Source organism: Echinops telfairi, unplaced genomic scaffold (genome assembly GCF_000313985.2).
Source record: "Echinops telfairi isolate 266 unplaced genomic scaffold, ASM31398v2 ScPeMD7_7424;HRSCAF=8462, whole genome shotgun sequence".
NCBI lineage: Eukaryota > Metazoa > Chordata > Mammalia > Afrosoricida > Tenrecidae > Echinops > Echinops telfairi.
The window spans coordinates 59,947,393-59,965,124 of NW_022111324.1; the positions used below are offsets into that span (position 1 = coordinate 59,947,393).

The 17,732-nt window shown below is 38.4% G+C and overlaps 1 protein-coding gene across 8 annotated transcripts in view; it reads left to right on the forward strand.

Annotated features, from left to right (window-relative positions):
- Positions 1-17,732, forward strand: part of RPS6KC1 (ribosomal protein S6 kinase C1) — a 219,558-nt gene that overhangs the window by 73,351 nt on the left and 128,475 nt on the right. For 7 of the 8 annotated variants that reach the window (XM_004699883.4, XM_045298271.1, XM_045298273.1 and 4 more), the window contains one exon: positions 3,568-3,930. The exons of the other annotated variant lie outside the window; for it this stretch is intronic. In XM_004699883.4, coding sequence (XP_004699940.1) covers positions 3,568-3,930 — 363 coding nt within the window. The remainder of the gene's footprint in view (positions 1-3,567; positions 3,931-17,732) is intronic. 8 annotated transcript variants of the gene reach the window in all.

Here is a 17,732-nt window from a genome sequence, read left to right on the forward strand (position 1 = left end):
AATGTACAAATGCACTTTACACAATTGATGTATGTATGGATTGTGATAAGAGTTGTATGAGCCCCTAATAAAATGATTAATAAAAAAAAAGAAAGGAACATCGTGAAACAGTGCAGTGTGGTAGATGGTGTGAAGGTTATAGTGACAAAACACCAGAGAGCAGCAGACATCTGTGAGTCAGCATTTCCTTCCTTTTGTGATTAGCTGTATAAGCCAGAAATCTCACCCCCCACTTCCCTGTTTACCTAATTTGCTTTTGTCTCAATGGAACAGATTCAGAAAGGCATCCGTTGAGAAATAAGTATGTGTTGAGATACATATTATATTTTCTTGTGGGTGTTTTAAAAATTGCAGTTTATATACTCCAAACTTTATAGATGGAGCTAAAAGACTTTGATTATGAAATATTGGCTGTATGATTGGAAAATTCAAAGAATTGAAGTGATTTCTATTCTCGTAACTGTTGTTGGAGATCGTTGACTTAATGTAATCTTAACTGCTTTTAAGGGGAAAAAATGTTCCTTCTGGGTATTTTAAACGATGGGGAAAAGGAAAATAAGATAAATGAAAACTGAAAGTGAGGATATATTGACAGAGTACCAAACTAGTGTCTAAAGCAAATTAAAAAATTTAAGCTTGGCTGGCAGTATAATTTTTTTCCCTAACTTATTTTATTTGATATGAAATGAGTAAAGCAACAAGGTTTTTAGCAAACTATGGCTTGTGAGCCAAATCTGGCCAGCCACCTTTTTTTTATATAGCTCTGAGCTAAGAATGCATATTATATTTTTAAAGGGTTAAAAATTGACATTTTTTAATATATGAAAGTTATATGAAATTCAAATAAAGTTTTATTGGCACACAGCATTGCGAAGCTTTGTGTGTATTCTCTGACACCCTTTGTACTATAACAGCAGAATTCAGTAGTTACAGAGACTGTGATCTTGAAGGTGTAATATATTAACTTTGTGGCCATTTATAAAAAAATGTTTACTGGCTACGGGTGTAGTCTAATTCATATTTAATTTTACTTGGTGTCTAATCCTGAGGAAATAATTTTCTCCTTAAGAGATTTTTCTTTACTGGCAAACTCCAGATCACAGTTGCTCTCAAGCCCAGGTTGAAAACTTGATTTTCAGTGTTATTTTTTGATACTGACCACTCAAAGACATCTGTAGACACCGGTACCCCTGTGATCCGGCGAGGATGCCTGTAAGGCACAGGATGCTTTGATGATTACACTGGATCACTTGCCCCTTTCCTATGTTGATATTTATACAATGATGGGGTAAAAGGAAACGTGGGCACTACTGTAATGCCTTAGCCAGAATCACACTCTGCCAATCATCACTGAGTGCATTTGCAGTAAAATGCAACACTGAATGTCTTCATGAAGCTCTTAGTAAGTCTCAACCCCCACTCCCCTTTCTTTCACTTTTTAAAAATCTCTTTCATGTGGGGAAATGGGAACTACAAATCACTTCCATATACTGAACTTCCATGTTTGTCTTGAGGAAAAGCACGTAGATAGCTGTTTGAACCAAGTCGAGCGGTTTTCCTTGGAACACCATGACTGTTATCAGACTTGGGTATTTGGCAAATATTCTATCAAAAGTGAATTAAGTGAGCTGACACTTCAAGGACAATAACTGTCAGTATTTGCCACTAATGATAAAATCTGAGCTTTCAACCTAAAATTAGGATTTTGGAAAACTTGCACTTGTTTTTTCAAGCTTGACAGTTTTCTAATACTTAGAAAGTAATTTTTTGATGGATGGGTAGTAATAAACATTTTTGAGGAGGTGATGTTGTATAATGTGTCAACATTGGGAAGATCTGGGTGACCCAGGGAACCATTATTTTCAAAATTACCAGTGGTTGGTGTTACAAGCTCATGTGTTGATACAAGATTGATTCAAAGTTTAAGGTAAACCAATGAATTGTAACAGAATATGAAAATATTGATAAGATTTTGCATTCCATATTGCAACTAGGTTTTAAGGAATTACGCTTTGCTGAATTTTGGTGGTATATCAAAGAACAATATCCCGTTATCTGAAAAGGCTGAAATACGCATCCTTTTTCACTTGCATATCTGTGTGGTATTTTCTTCATGTCTCCCAACCAAAACAACATATGGCAGCAGGCTGGATGCAGAAGCTGCTCTAGCCATCTTCTGTTCAGCCGAACATGCATGACATGGGCAGAAAAGTCAAACAGTGCCACTTTTATTATGAAATGTTTGTCTGAAAATATAGTTATTCATAAAAATTATTTTTAACATATGGGCTTTAAGATTTTCTTTTTAAATGATTTACAGTTTTAAAAAGTTCTCAGTTTCAAATGTGATAAATATTAGTTGCCGTCACAGTTGTAAGCTGAAAAGCTCTGTGGTGTCCGTAGCCAGCTGTCGAGGTGTAAAGGTAGTTCGGAGTGAAAGCCTTTGATAACCGTGGGTGTAGGTCGTGCTCCTTCATTACTGTGAAGTCAGTTACATGCAATGAGAGAAGTTGACACTGCTTAATGGTCCAGTAATAGTTACTGATCACTTTTGCTAGAAAGCAAAGGCACAAATACAGATCAAGTTCTCTCCCAACGCTTTGGAACTGGCTGAAGTATTGAAAATTCCTAAAAGTTCTGCCCTTTAAAACCCAGCAAACCACAAAACAGCATACCTTTTTTTCCAAATATGGATGATTTTCTAAAAAGGCAATCATGAATATGCATTGTGCAGGCATTTTTATGATAGTTACAACAGTCTATTTTGCTTCATACTTATAACTCCCTCATGTAAAAGCTCTGCAAAACAGATAGTTCAAGTTCACCAATTGCTCTGTGGGAGAGAGTAAAGGTTTACAGTCTTGGAAACCTCAAGGGGAGGTTTAATTGCGCCCTATAGCAGTGTTCTCAACCTGTGGGTTGTGACCACTATGGGGGTCAAACGACCCTTTTACAGGGCTCACCAATTCATAACCGTAGCAAAATTACAGTTATGAAGTAGCAACGAAAATAATGTTATGGTTGGGGTGTCACCACCACCTGAGGAACTGGATTAAAGGGTTGCGGCATGAGGAAGGTTGAGAACCACTGTCCTTTAGGGTCACTGAGTCAGAATCGAATGGGTGACGATGAGCTGTGGTTCACACAGGGAGTTTTAAGAACAGATTCAAACTCTTTTTTGTCTAACTCCCACGTGCTTGCCCTTTGTCATTTATTGTAATGCTGTTTACAGCAGCTGGGAGTATAGCAACCGTTTTCTATCAGCGCTTTACAAGATTTTGTAGTATAGGCTCTCTCTCTTTTGTTGTCGAAAATAAGGCCAGAAAAAGATATGTCTTGAGTTTTAATTTGATAATTAAGGCAAAGAGATTGTTTTGTAGAGCAATAGAGAGTACAGAAATGAATGAACTAGAAGCTGAATCAAATAGTTAGATGCTGACTTCCATCAGTAAACCAGAATCTTCCTAATTGATTTGCATAGTATGAAAAATGCAAAAATCAGAATGATTTGTATGATTTTGGCTGATCTCAATTTAATATCTGTTACTGTTGTGATCATATTTCTAGGCTTCTCCAGTGACAGTGATCTGATATCTCTTACTGTTGATGTGGATTCTCTTGCTGAGGTAGATGATGGAATGGCTTCCAATCAAAATTCTCCCGTTAGAACTTTTGGTCTCAATCTTTCTTCGGATTCTTCAGCACTGGGGGCTGTTGCTTCTGACAGTGAACCGAGCAAAGCAGAAGAAGAACAGGGGAGCCGCAGCCTCTTTCCTGGCAGTTTAAAACACAAACTTGGCAAGAGAGATTATTTGGAGAAAGCAGGAGAATTAATAAAACTGGCTTTAAAAAAAGAAGAAGAAGAAGACTATGCAGCCGCTTCTACTTTTTATCGGAAAGGAGTTGATTTACTCCTCGAAGGTGTTCAAGGTACCATTTTATCTATTTTAATGTGTTTGGACATGCTCGGATGTTGGTATTCGGGGGAGAAGGTATATGCCTTTATCATCTTTAGAATCCTCTATAGAAACAAGACTTATAAAGAGAAATTGTTGAAGCTGCTATGACCTTCTGATGAATATATACTTTTAGTTATGTGAGATGTAAATTTCAGAGGCCTTTAACTCGGACTTCGGGTAGTTCATTACTATAAACAGGATTTCTTTTATATCAGCAAGTTTCCACTCTTTTATATGAATGCAGTTTGTGTTTCTCTTGATTTGGCAAGGATTTTTTTTTGTACATTTACTCTTGATAACTTAGAAAGACAAGCATGCGATGGGCTTCAGACTGAGGGTGTAAAGGTTCTTTGGCTTTGCCCGCCATTCTTTTCTGTCCTTTGGGTACAGTAAGGTCCTCAGCTCATTCATTAATGGAGGTGATATGGGATATGTATAGAGCAGAATGTTTTAAAGTTGTACTCTTTTAAAAATATCGTCAGATTGTTCTTTGAGTCATTTATCATTTTATCATAAAAGCAAACTGAAGCACGTGGCAGTAACATGGTGTATTGGACACAAAACTCAAGGGTTGATGTGACTCTCTTGTAGCCTGTTTCTTTCCAAAAAATCATCACAGTTTTCAGTGTTGTTCTGTGGTCTTCAATTAGTCAGCATCCTTCAGAACACCACAGTTTCCTGTACTAACATCTTACCACAGTTCTCCCCCTCACCCCACCGCCCCTGTGCTTGGTGTCCTGTCGTCCAGCAGTCTTGTGCTTTATTCTTCTTGGAGTATAAACCTTCAGTCTTACAATGGGCTGAGATAAACTTGCGCGTCTGGCTGTAGGGAATGGAAGGGGGAATATGTGCATGCTTGGTGGTGATGCCGCTGCTAAATGCTTCGTGATTTGGGGGTTTAACCAGTTATCTCTCTGTCCACAGGTCAACTTAGTGCTGTCAGGCCGGAACTTTGAGAGAGTTTTTACAGTGCTTTGTAAAGCAGGCCACTCTCTCGAGTTTCCCATGTTAGTAATCCTCATCCATTTCCTTTCTGTTGTCTAAGATTTTGTTGCTCTTGTGTTCTCTACCAGTTCCTTTGTCCTTGTGGGGTTTAGTCTAAAGAGGAAGGTGGCTTTCACTGTTAGGCTTATATGGTTGCAGAGGAAGCATGGTTATTTATGTGTGTTCAATCTACCATCTGGGATTTAGATTTCACCTTGGCTACCTACTTTGTTCAGTATGGGGATCAAAAACTACTGGTGCTTTGTGTTTTTGTACCAAAAAAAGTCCTTAGAATCCTATTGTGTGTGTTTTATTTTTGGTGGTAATTGTTGTCTACTGAAGTTGGTAGTATATTCCTTTGGAACCTCTTACTACATAGTTGCAAATAATTGATTGTAGGGTTAATTTCTCATTAATTTCAATGTCTTCCAAGCAGTTACATATTTTTAGCTATTGCTTTTCAACTTTCTAATTGATAAGTTAATTCTGATTAGTTAATTTCCTCTCATGGTTTTTTTTTTTCTTTTTTAAACATTTTATTAGGGGCTCATACAACTGTTATCGCAATCCATACACACATCAATTGTATAAAGCGCGCTTGTACATCATTCTCAACACATTTTCTCTCCACTTAAACCCCCGACATTAGGTCCTCATTTTTCCCCTCCCCCCTCCTTCATGAGCCCTTGATAGTTTATAAATTGGTATTCTGTCATATCTTGCCCTGTCCGACGTCTCCCTTCCCCACTTTTCTGTTGTCTGTCCCCCAGGGAGGAGGTCACATGTAGTTCCTTGTAATCGGCTCCCTCTTTCCTACCCATTCTCCCTTTACCCTCCCTGTTTCGCCACTCACACCACTGGTCCTGTAGGGCTCATCCACCCTGGATTCCCTGTATTTTCAGTTCCTATCTGTACCAGTGTACATCCTCTGCTCTAGCCAGACTTGCAAGGTTGAATTTGAGTCATGGTAGTGGGAGCGGAGAGGAAACATTTAGGAACTAGAGGAAAGTTGTATTTCTCATCGTAGTTACATCGCACCCTGACCCTCTCATGGTTTTATTGGTGTATCAATTTGATCCTAATTTTATTTTTTAAATGGTTTTATAGTCTGTTAGTTTGATTGCTTGCTTGCTCCATAGAGCATTCTTATGTTAAAGATCTACTCAGTTTATGTTTTCTCTTAACTCCCTTTTGGGATGAGTTGGAAATAATATATGTATGTATTTTTCTCCCCTCCTCTCCAATAATTATGTGCTAAAATATTAGTGCGGCATTTTTCTGTCTAAAAGTTATTTCCACTTAACTTCAGAACACTTCATTATGCTACCACTTGATGGCACCAAAAAAATAAAAATCTTTGCTGTAAATTGAGAATTATGAATGTATATCAGCAAATAACAAAGAACTTATCAGTTAGTTAGTTTGCTGATTATGTTGGTTAATTATTTCTCCATTAGAACTTGATACCGAACCGACTAGATCTCTTCTTTAGAATATTACCAGTTAAGCTTATTCCTCCTGGTTAAGTTACAGCTGTCTTCCTGAAGCTGCAATCTCCAACTGACCTGAGGTTGTTTTGTTGTTAAATGCTGTTAGATTAAATAATAAATAATAATCATAATAATTTGCCTCAATTTTTTATTGTTGATTGATGATGTAGTCACCTTTTATTGATACAAACCATGAAACCACTATCATAAAAATAAACAAAAACAAAAACTCATTGCCATTGAGTCAATTTTGACTTTTTAAAAACCAGTATGTAAAACCATTACTATTTAAATCCTCATGGCTATACATCTTTCTCCTGCAAAGCAGCCGGTGGGATTAAATGACTGAATTTGTGGTTAGCCAATCAGTGCTTACCCAGTAGTACCACCCAAACCCCAAACCCAAAATTCCCTGCCATCCAGTCGATGCTGACTCATCACCAACTGGCAGAAAGAGACACTATCCCTTAGTTGGCGGGGAAACTTGGGTTGTTGCATGTGAATGTGGTTTGACTTACTTTCTTTGGGAAAGTTTCTTCTAGTGTCCCAAAATCGTTATTGAAGCTTGTCTATAACCAGTAGCACTTACAAGCTGTTTTAGGCCATTTTAGTCAAACGTAGCTGTAACAGTTGTTACATGTGGCCTTGATTTGGGTTGGCATACTTTATAGAATGTCCCAATATTTGCTAATCCAGAAAAAAAAATCTTCCAAAATGAAGTATGGATCTTTATGCAGGGGTTCTTTGGAGTTGGCAAGTTTTGTTTTTTCACTACTAACCAGCTATTTGAATATGGAAGCATCCTATCCGATTCATCTGATAAAGATGACCTGATTTTTTTCCTTTTTAAAATGGCATTTGTCCAACTGATACGAGATGCACAGCACAACAGAAGCAGTTCTGTTTACCTATCCAGCAGTGAGAAAGCACACCCTCATAGAAAATCATCCTAGCATACCGACACAGAAAAGGCATAGCAACTTCGCCTTTTCCTTTTTAACCTGGTGCTTAATTCCCTTGATGTAGAAATGGCTCTTGAAGTTAAGGTACCTTCCACTTGCATCAGTCCTCAGGTGAGTATGGACTTAAGAGAGAGTACAAGCATCAGGTTAAAGGAATCATCTTGAATGTTTAAAGAGAATGTGTAGGACACATCATCCTTGTACAACTAGAAGTGGCTCAATTAATCTGTGCTTGCAATGTGAGTGTACTGCAATAGGTGCGATAACATAGAGGGGCTAATGGATGACATAAAGGTCTTCATGGAATGTTTAAATAACACAGCTACCAATTTATTATCTGTTACATGGCTGTCAGTGTACCAAGAATTTTTCTTAGATTTTTAACCTTCAAAACAGTCCTATAAAACTATGACTGGTCGTACTGGGCACCAAAATTTAGAGGGAGAAACATTTAATATAACAATTTTAAAAGCTTGGCACCTAGTTAGCACGAATAATTATTTAAAACGGGAAGCTACCAGATGGCGAGCATTGTTAGTAGCACCCATCTGTGGGCTGCATTATGAATTAAAGAGTTTATTTGAGAGCTGGTTTTGTATAGCTTGTTCCAGGTGCCAAATTTGCTGGGTTGCTATGTTTGTAAGGTAGATATTCTAATTCCCATTTTACAGGTGAAGGAAATGAAGACACATAAAAATTAAGCAATTTGCTCAAGGACTTACAGGCCAGTAAGAATTTGAGCCAGACTTTAAAGTTAAGATCCTTCTGAGCTCCAATTTTGTCCTCTTTCCATTATGCCCTGCAGCTTCTCACACATTTCCCTCAGATTAGGTTATGGAAAACCAACAAACCTCTAGTATGAATCATTTCAAAACCTTATTTTGAATACTCATTTTTGTTCCTTTTATTCATTTGACTACTTATCTAGCCAGTTGGTAACTTTATACACATTTTTATTTGTGTATACCAACTATTATAATAATGAATATAAAACATTAAAATATAAAATAAAATTGAGCAACAGCTCTTCAAATGTGAGTTGTTTCTGTCAACTCCATAACACGTTAATGTGACTGAATGATATGTTAGGTGCAGCCGGGTTGGTTCCAATTCATACTGTGTATAATGAAATAAAACCTTGCCTGGTCTTACATCATCCTCACAAACATTGCTAATATTGTTGTCATTGTCCCAATTTACCTCATTGAAGCTCTTCCTCCCTTTTCACTGTTAAGTAAGCATTGGACTGCTGGGCTGCTAACCATAAGGCAAGCAGTTCAAATTCACCAGCTGTGTTAGGCAGGGTTCTCTAGACAGACAAAACCACAACACACACATATGGATAGCTTTATAAAGCTAGAAGGAATATAACAGCTAATTAGTCTACACAGCAGTCTATGGGGGAGTTAGTTCAACTCACTTTCATGGAACAGCTAATATACTGAAAGTCCTTCAACTCACTTGGGCTGCCAGCTTCAAGGTCAACAAAGCAGACTGTGGAGTCTTCCCTCAGGCAAGACAGGCAGAGTCTGACCCCAGGCAACAGACACTGGGGTGGGTCAGCAATAGTCAGTAGCTCAGGAGCATGGCGAAACAGTTCCTGATGGGATCTGGAATTAAAGCACAACAACAGGATCCACCAGCCTCAAGTATAAGCAATGTACATACCAGCAGTGTGGTGAAGCAGCATGATCCATGGGTTGGCTTGGCCCATAGGTTGCGTAGCACACAGGTTGAGACAGAGAACTAGTTAACGCAGCAGCATGGTGGTCCATTCACCAGGCAGCAAGAGGGAGATGAGATGTTGGCTGTCTTATTTATTTTGGTCATCCTCCAGTCAAACCGACCCAAACAAATTCCACTCATATGTTCCCATTGGCCTAGTTGGCACAATAAACCCAACTGTCACACCAACCTTGCTGCCCGAGAAAGATGCGGCTATCTTAAGGTGACCAGGCATCCCGCTTTTGGCGGGACAGTCCCGATTTTTATCAATCTTTCCCGTGTCCTGCGGCATTTAAAAAAGTCCCGATTTTTGGAAAGAATGCACGACAAGCTAGGGTATACGGTTTTCAGCTGCCATGTGGCTATTTCACCAGGATATGAGTTTTATCAATGGTGTCCCGCTTTACCAATGTTGAAATCTGGTCACCTTAGGCTATCTGCTATTGTAAGATTTACAGCCATGGAAATCCTGTATAGGATGGCTCTGATTTGGAATCAACTCTTAGGCAGTGGGTTTGGGATTTTTTGGGGGTGGTGGTGGTAATACTTTGTCCAGTGTTAGGATGTTCTCCTGAGACTGGCTTCTCTTAATAATATGACTAAGTTATGTGAAAGTTGTACCACCCTTGCTTTTAAGGAGACATCCCGGAAAATAAGACTACTCAAAGTGTTGCCTCTCGCTGAAATATAAGGCATCCCCCCGAAAATAAGACTTCTCCGAAAATAAGGGTATGGATTGTTACGATGATGTTCCAGAAGATGATGACATGACTGTCATTGAATAAATGAGTAAATGTACCATAGATTGTTGTACATGGAAATAATGGTAGTAACAAGAAATCCTTGATACTGTAGGATTCACAGTTTGTCTGGTTATGCTGGTTTGTGATGACAGCTACTACCGTACCGTATACAGGTAATAAATTTCCTTTTTTTGTTGTTCAACAATAAATGTGTACCGTATTCTTCTTCATGGAAAAATAAGACATCCCCTGAAAATAAGACCTAGTGCATCTTTGGGAGCAAAAATTAATGTAAGACACTGTCTTATATTCGGGGAAACAGGGTAGTCAATAATCTTTGCCAATGCCATAATTCAAGGGCATCAGTTCTTCTGTGGTGTTTTTGTTAGCTTTTGCATGAGACAATTGAAAAGATTATGACTTGGGTCAGGCACACTTTAGTCCTTACAGTAACCTCTTTGTCCTATGTTAAGGAGGTCTTTTCCAGTAGATTTGCTCAATGTAGATGTGTTAGTAAGTTTTTTAACATGAGTTTCCATATGTGTTGATTGTGGATCCATCCAAGTGAATCCTTTACAAGTTCAATCTTCCTATCTTATTTACTCAGTTATGAGGATTTTTCTTTTCTTTATGTTGAGGTGTGATCCATACTAAAGACTCTAGTCTTTGATCTTTGTATGCATATCACAGTTTGTTAATGAGCTTTTTCCCAATTCTGGTGCTACATTATTCATAGAGTCCTGCATCTCGGATTTTTGGGACACATACAGATTGAATAAGTGTGGTGAAGGATACAACCTGATGCATGCCTTTTCTGAGTTTAACCATGCAGCACACCTATGTTATCCTATGTTATCTTTTTAATTTTTTTTTATTTTTTATCCTATGTTATCTGTGAATAACTTCCTCTTGGTTATGTACAGGTTCCAAATGAGCATAATAAAATGTTCAGAATATCCATTATTCTCAGTGTTATCTACAGTTTGTTATGATTCACAAGTAACATGCTCGATAGATTTTTGTAGACAGCAGAAGTTGGTAAAAACCTTCGATTCTTACTTGTTATTCATTAGTAATTAGTGCATAATTTTGAATAGTTGTATACTGGTGCTTCCCCTCGGTACAGGTATAGCATGTATTTTGTCACAGATAACATTGCATTGTGCGTTAGATCTGGAAATGCTCTTTTTGACACCAAATGTACACCATTCCGCATCAATTTTTCATTGTAGGTATAGTAGACCATATGATTGATCGACTGATTTAGTATGGCCAATACCAGGTCATTGTGCTTTTCATTTTATTTTTGACAACTTTCAGATTTCCTGAGTGCATACTTTGTACATTCCATGTTCTGATAATAAATGTTTACAGCTGTTTTTTCCATTTGCTTCTGCCACATCAGCCAATGAAGGCCCCGCGAGCTTTACTCGTGTCCCTCAGTGAGATCAGCTGTACGTTGAGGAGGCGGCTCTTCCCCGGGCATTTTTTGAGTGCTTCCCAACCGGAGGGGCTCACTTTCGGCACTCAATCAGACACTGTCCCACAGCTATTCACAAGGTTTCCACTGGCCACTTTTTTAAGAAACACTCTGCCAGGTTCTTCTTTGGGATTTGTGTATGTCATTTTGTAGAGATCTGGTTGGTGTACTCAGTCATAGCCCTGGCTTTTCTCTTGTTGTAACACTCCTATGTTATTCTTTCCCCCTCCCCCTTTTTCATTTTCTCCCCTGTCTTCCTCTTCCTCCCCTTCCTCTTGTTTTAGTTTCCATTTCCATATCTTGTATACATTAATTGGGATTTATTTTATGGCACTGCGTTTGATTTGGGGTTAGTATACATGATAAGGCTCATGATGAAGAGAGCTCCCCCCAATGTTGTTGTTACCTAAATTTTGTTTTGACTAGTGAGAATATTTTTAATTTTAATACCCAACTAAGATATGTGAAATGTTCATGGATAGCCATGTCAATGGAATTTTGGCTATGACACCCAAAGTATGAGCAACAAGGGGAAAAATAAATAAGAGTTCATCAAAATTAAAAGCATTTTGTGCATTAAAAGATATAGTTTTAACTCCTATATTTAGGTTGCTGATCCATGTTGAGTTAAGTTTGTATTTGATGTGAGACTATTCTTTACTGATTTTGACACCGTACAACAATAATTGGCCGTAGATGTCTATGTGTATTTATCGACTTGCAGTTCTATTATGTGGCAGAATCGGGCTGTATGGGAACTCTGTGTGAATTTGCAGTGGTTTGGTGGGGGTTAGGTGCTGTAGAGTTGGTTCTGACTCATAGTGACCCTGTGTCCAACAGAACGAAACACTGCCTGGACTGGCACCATCCGAGCAGTCGTTTTATTTGAGCAGCCCATTGTTGCAGCCGCTGTATCAGTCTGTCTTGTCAAAGTCTTCCACTTTTTTGAAGCCTTTTTACTTTATCAAGTATTAAGTCCTTTTCAGAGACTGGTTTCTCCTGATAACATGTCCAAAGTGTGTAAGACGAAATCTTTCCATCCTTGCCTCTTAGGAATGTTCTGGCTATCCTACTCTCAAGGCAGGTTTATTTGTTTGTGTTTACCAACCGTTTTATTAGGACATAATCCAGACATCATACCGTTAAATAGTTCAGTTATATCAAGCAGTGTTGTACACTTACTACCACCATCAGGTAAAAACATTTTCTTCCTTCTTGCACTCTTTGACACCAGCTCCCCATTACCCCTCTCCCCTGCCATACCCTCTTCCCACCCAGGAACCCCTATTCTAGTTATTGTCTTTGCAGGCCAGTGGTTCTCAACCTTCCTATGCCATGACCCTTCCTCATGCTGTGATGACCCTCCAACCATAACATTATTTTCATTGCTATTCCTTAACTGTAATTTTGCTACTGTTATGGATCAACCCCCAAAGGGGTCGTGACCCACAGGTTGAGAACCTCTGTTGTAGACTTACCCAACCTGGGTTTCATATACTGAAAAACACAGAAAGATACATAATAGAGAGACAAGAACGTTACCAACTATAACAAAATACAATACAGATAAGCCCCAATTTGAGACAAAAAACGAAAATCAGAAAATATTAAAAAACAGATCAAGTTTAAAGTATATCAAAAGGGAGAGCAAGTGACAAAGTGTTAACCATTCAACTCAGACTAATCATTTTAATCTTCTGTAGTTGTCTCTTCAATACTCTGTCTGATAACCAGATTATTCCCATCCCTCAGTTATGGTCAGAGAGAAATCATTGAAGGCTTATTCCATATGTAGATAGAGCCCACTGTCATCCATAGCCTCTTACCACCAGGATCTCACAAGCTTTGATGCCATTCCCTCCTTCAGATTTGGATTTTATAATTCCCAGTCCTTGGATCACAGATGTTGGTGTTCTTCTTCCATGTGGGCTGAGTTTATATCTTACTTAGCTGGCTGCTTGTTTTAAGACCCCAGATGCTATTCTTTTCTTAGTAAAGCAGTTTTATTGACACTTGATCCACATATCATGCAATTCAGCAGTTCAACCACATCAAGAAGATTTGTCTTTACCACAATCAATTTTTGTACATTTTCTTCTTGTTTGTACCCTTTGTCATTAGCTCTCGTATTTCCCCCAACCTCCCCTGCCATATCTTGACACCTCATTCTTCTTCATATAATCCAGCTTCTCTAATTATTTGCTCAGCATGTAGATTGAATACGTATGGTGAGAGGATAAAATCCTGATGCACACCTTTCCTAATTTCAAATCATGCGGGATTCCATTGTTCTGTTCACATTTTAAAATCATAGATGTGAGTCCTCCAATTTTTTTTTTTACGTTTGGACTATTTAAGGTCCTTTGCAAATTCGATATAAATATACGGAGTGACTCCCATTTCTATTCTACCCCCCACAAAAAAATATCATTGGGAAATTTGATAGGGATTACATTGAATCTGTAGATCAATTTGAGGAGTATTTTTATCTTAAAAATGTTTTCTAATCCATGAAAACAGGATGCTACCACCCCACCACCACCCATTTATTTAGATCTCTAACTTCTTTAATCAGTTATTTGTAGTTTTTACTGTACAAATCTTTTCACCTTTCAGGTTAAATGTATTCATGGATTTTTTTGAGGGGAGGGCTGCTATTGTAAACAAAATTGTTAAAAAAATTTTTCCTGATTCGTCATTGTTGATACATAAAATATGTTTGTTGCAGAGTGTGGAATATTGTACCCTGTGATTTTGCAGAATTTGCTTATTAGCTTAATTTTTATTTATGCCTATATACTTTGAATTTCCTATATAGGACCATGGCATCTATGAAGGGAGATAGTTGTACTTCTTCTTTCTGATCTGAATACTTTTTATTTCTTTTTCTTGCTTAATAGCTTTGATTAGAACTTTCAATACAACATTGAATAGCAGTGGGAAAGTGGGTATTCTTGTGTTGTCTCTGATCTTACGGGGTCAATTAATCAATAGTTCAGCATTGAGTATGATGTTAGCTGTGTTTTGTCGAGATTCCTTGTATCAAGTTTCTGGAGTTCTATTGTTTTTTCACAGCTTTTATCGTGACAGGGTGATGGGTTCTGTCAAATTTTCTGCATCGAGATGAACTTGTGGTTTTATTTCTTCTACTAACATTTTGTAAATACGTTGATTGATTTTCTTATATTGAGCTACCCTCGCAGTCCTGGGATAAATCCCATTTAGCCTCTTTACAGCACAAACCCATCGTCTCTCCTAATATGGAAGTTGAAATGGTATTTTTCTAATAAGAACTATATTAGAAAAATTCAGAATATTTCAGTTATGAAACATTTTCTCATAAACACTTCTGCTGTATAGTAAAACATGTGTTCTTCACTATAATTCAATAAATTGCCTTTGTTAAGACTTTTTGCATGGCATTGTTTTGAAACTGGGTGGAAGAAAGCATTTTAAAACAGAACTGAGATTTTTATAAATAGAGGTTTGAAATGAATTAAATATGCTTCCTATTCTTCTGTCTCCCCTCCCCATTGGCATTCAGCCCTTTTCTTTCTCCAGTTGGTCATTGAAGTGCCAGAAACAGGAGAAAGCAGTTACTAATTCAGTGAACTCGGAAGGAGCTATTTTATAGGTTCAGAGCAAAGGCTTTAGATGATGTATCTCGATGTTCACAGATGAAAAGCAAGTTGCTTTTAAAATTATCCGATAGTCAGGTCAGTTATCCTTTTAGTTTTTGTGTTAGTCTAGATGCTTTCAGTACCAGTTAACAAAACCCTACCAGCTCAAAGAAGCTCATGAAGAGGAGTGTTTTAGTCTGCATAAATGAGGGGGGTCAGGGGTTACTTATGGATTGATTCTGGTGTTAAGCAGTGCCATCCAGCCTTTGTCTTGGTTTTTTATTTGTCTCCCTGTCTTTGTGCACAGCCTACACTTACCTCTTTTCTCTGATTATACTTTATTTTCATGGTGTAAAAGACAACCTCCCCCCAACAAAACAAAACAAGAAAACAAAACCAAAAAACAAAACATACTGTTGAGTTGATCCTGACTTATAGCGACCCTGTAGCGCAGAGTAGCCTGCCCCATAGGGTTTTCAAGGCTGTAAATCTTTATGGAAATGCTGTCACATCTTTCTCATGTGCAGTGACTGCTGTATGTACCACTGTCTTTTCAATTAGCATTTGAACACTTAACTGCTGTGCTGGTATGAAAGATAATGCCCATAGTTCCAGAGGAGAAACTATTTTCCCCCATTACTCCATTAACACTCCTAGGAAGGACTCCAACTGGCCAACTTGGGTCATGCATTCCCAACTCATTCCACAAGGAAGTAAACAAATTAGCTGTAGGTTATTTGCCCCTCCCAGGGCAGGAGGGAGGGCAGAACTATCCTGAATGGATCACGTGGGCTGAGGAGCCAGGACTACGGAATGTGGGAGGAGTGGACAAAGAAGAAGTTATTAGGGAGAAACAGCCAGCACACATTAAAATGTCATCTTTACTTAGCCTTCTTTAGTATGTGCTTCCCCACAGTGCCACTTCATCTTTTCCCCCTTGCAGAGGGGTAGTGGGGAGGAGATGAAGTCACTCAGGGTGCAGCGTAGCATTGATGAAACACAACCTTCTTCTAGTTCTTAGATGCTTCCTTCCCCAACCTATCATGATCCCAATTCTACCTTGCAAACCTGGTTAGACCAGAGTATGCACAGCGCTGCAGATGGGAACGGGAAACACAGGGAATCTAGGACAGATGAACCCCTCAGGACCAGCGGTGACTGTGGCGATACCAGCAGGGAAGAGGGAAGGGGGGCTAGAAAGGGGGAACCAATTATAAGGATCTACATATAACCTCCTCCCTGGGGGATGGGCAACAGAAAAGGGGGTGAAGGGAGATGTGGGACAGTGTAAGATATGATAAAATAATAATTTATAAATTATCAAGGGTTCATGAAGGAGGGGGGAATGGGGAGGGAGGTGGGGGTGGGTAAGAAAAACGAGCTGATTTCAGAAGCACAAGTGGAAAGCGAGAGTTTTGAGAATGATGAGGGCAACGGATGTATAGTGTGCTTTACACAATGGATGTATGTGTGGATTGTGATAAGAGTTGTATGAGCCCCAATAAAGTGATTTTTTAAAAAAAAACTTATTTCACTGTTTCTTAGATAATCTCAAAAGAACATACATCCTTACCTTTTAAAAAAACTTTTAGTAGAAGTATAATTATATGTATAGAAATGCTTATAAATAGATAAAAACTCACTGCCATCGAGTTGATTTCAAATTCAGCAAAGTCACAGGATACAATATTCCACAACCTGCAACAAACCCCTTCGGGTTCATGAGAGTAGACAGTCTCATTTTTCTCCCACAGAGTGGCTGGTCAGTTTGAACAGTTGACCCTAGTGGGTTTGAACAGCAGACCTTGCAGTTAACTCGGCATAGCCCACACCACCAGGGCTCCTACATAAGCCCATAGCTGGGTGAATTTTCACACATGGAACACTCCTTTGTAATTGGCACCTGGAAGAAACAAAGCTTGGCCAGCACCAGAGGCAGCTTTTCAAGTTCTCTTGAAGTTACTCTTCTCCAAAGGTGATTCCTGTCTGGATTTCTGTTAATTGGAGAGGTCAGCTTTCTAGTCTCATTTTCTGGCTTGAGAGCACCCTCTTGTGGTGGGAGAGGGGTTGGTATATTTCTTCTTTTTGTTTCTGTAGGATCCTTACCTTTCTCTCATTTCCTAGTTTCCCTTTCCCATCTCATCACCAAGAAACATCACCCCTTTTCTGCGAGTCTGATTCTCCCCAGAAGAAATGCTTCAGGGAAGCTCTCATGTTTGGTTCCACGCACTAGCAAGCCCCATTTTTGTAGCTCATGCTTTGAGCTATTAAGTGTACTTTAGTATTTTCACATTGAGTTCTACTTTCTTTTTCTGAAAATAATTTTTTCTGTGCTTTGTAGCTACTTTTTCACTTCGTGCACACATTTGATGTACACATGTATATAAAAGTGGGCAGAAAAACAGTATTAAAACATAATGGAATTTTTCATGAACTTCTTAAAGTCCCCTCATATTGCTACAGAAATCACAGAAACCTTTATTAAGCAAAATATACTACACTTGATGTTAACCAAAAGGCCGAGAAGTGATAAAAACAAGAATATTAAAATGTTACATATGACATATGACTTATGACATATCCCTTATGTAGGTCTGTACATTTCTGAAGGAAGTATTTCCATTTCTCTAACAGTTCTTGGAAGAATTCTGTGAAATGGCAGTTTTGGGATCCTCGAGGATTCCTTTTACATATTCTTTGAGATTTGGTAACAAACAAACAAACATACAACTCTTATCACAATCCATACATACATCAATTGTGTAAAGC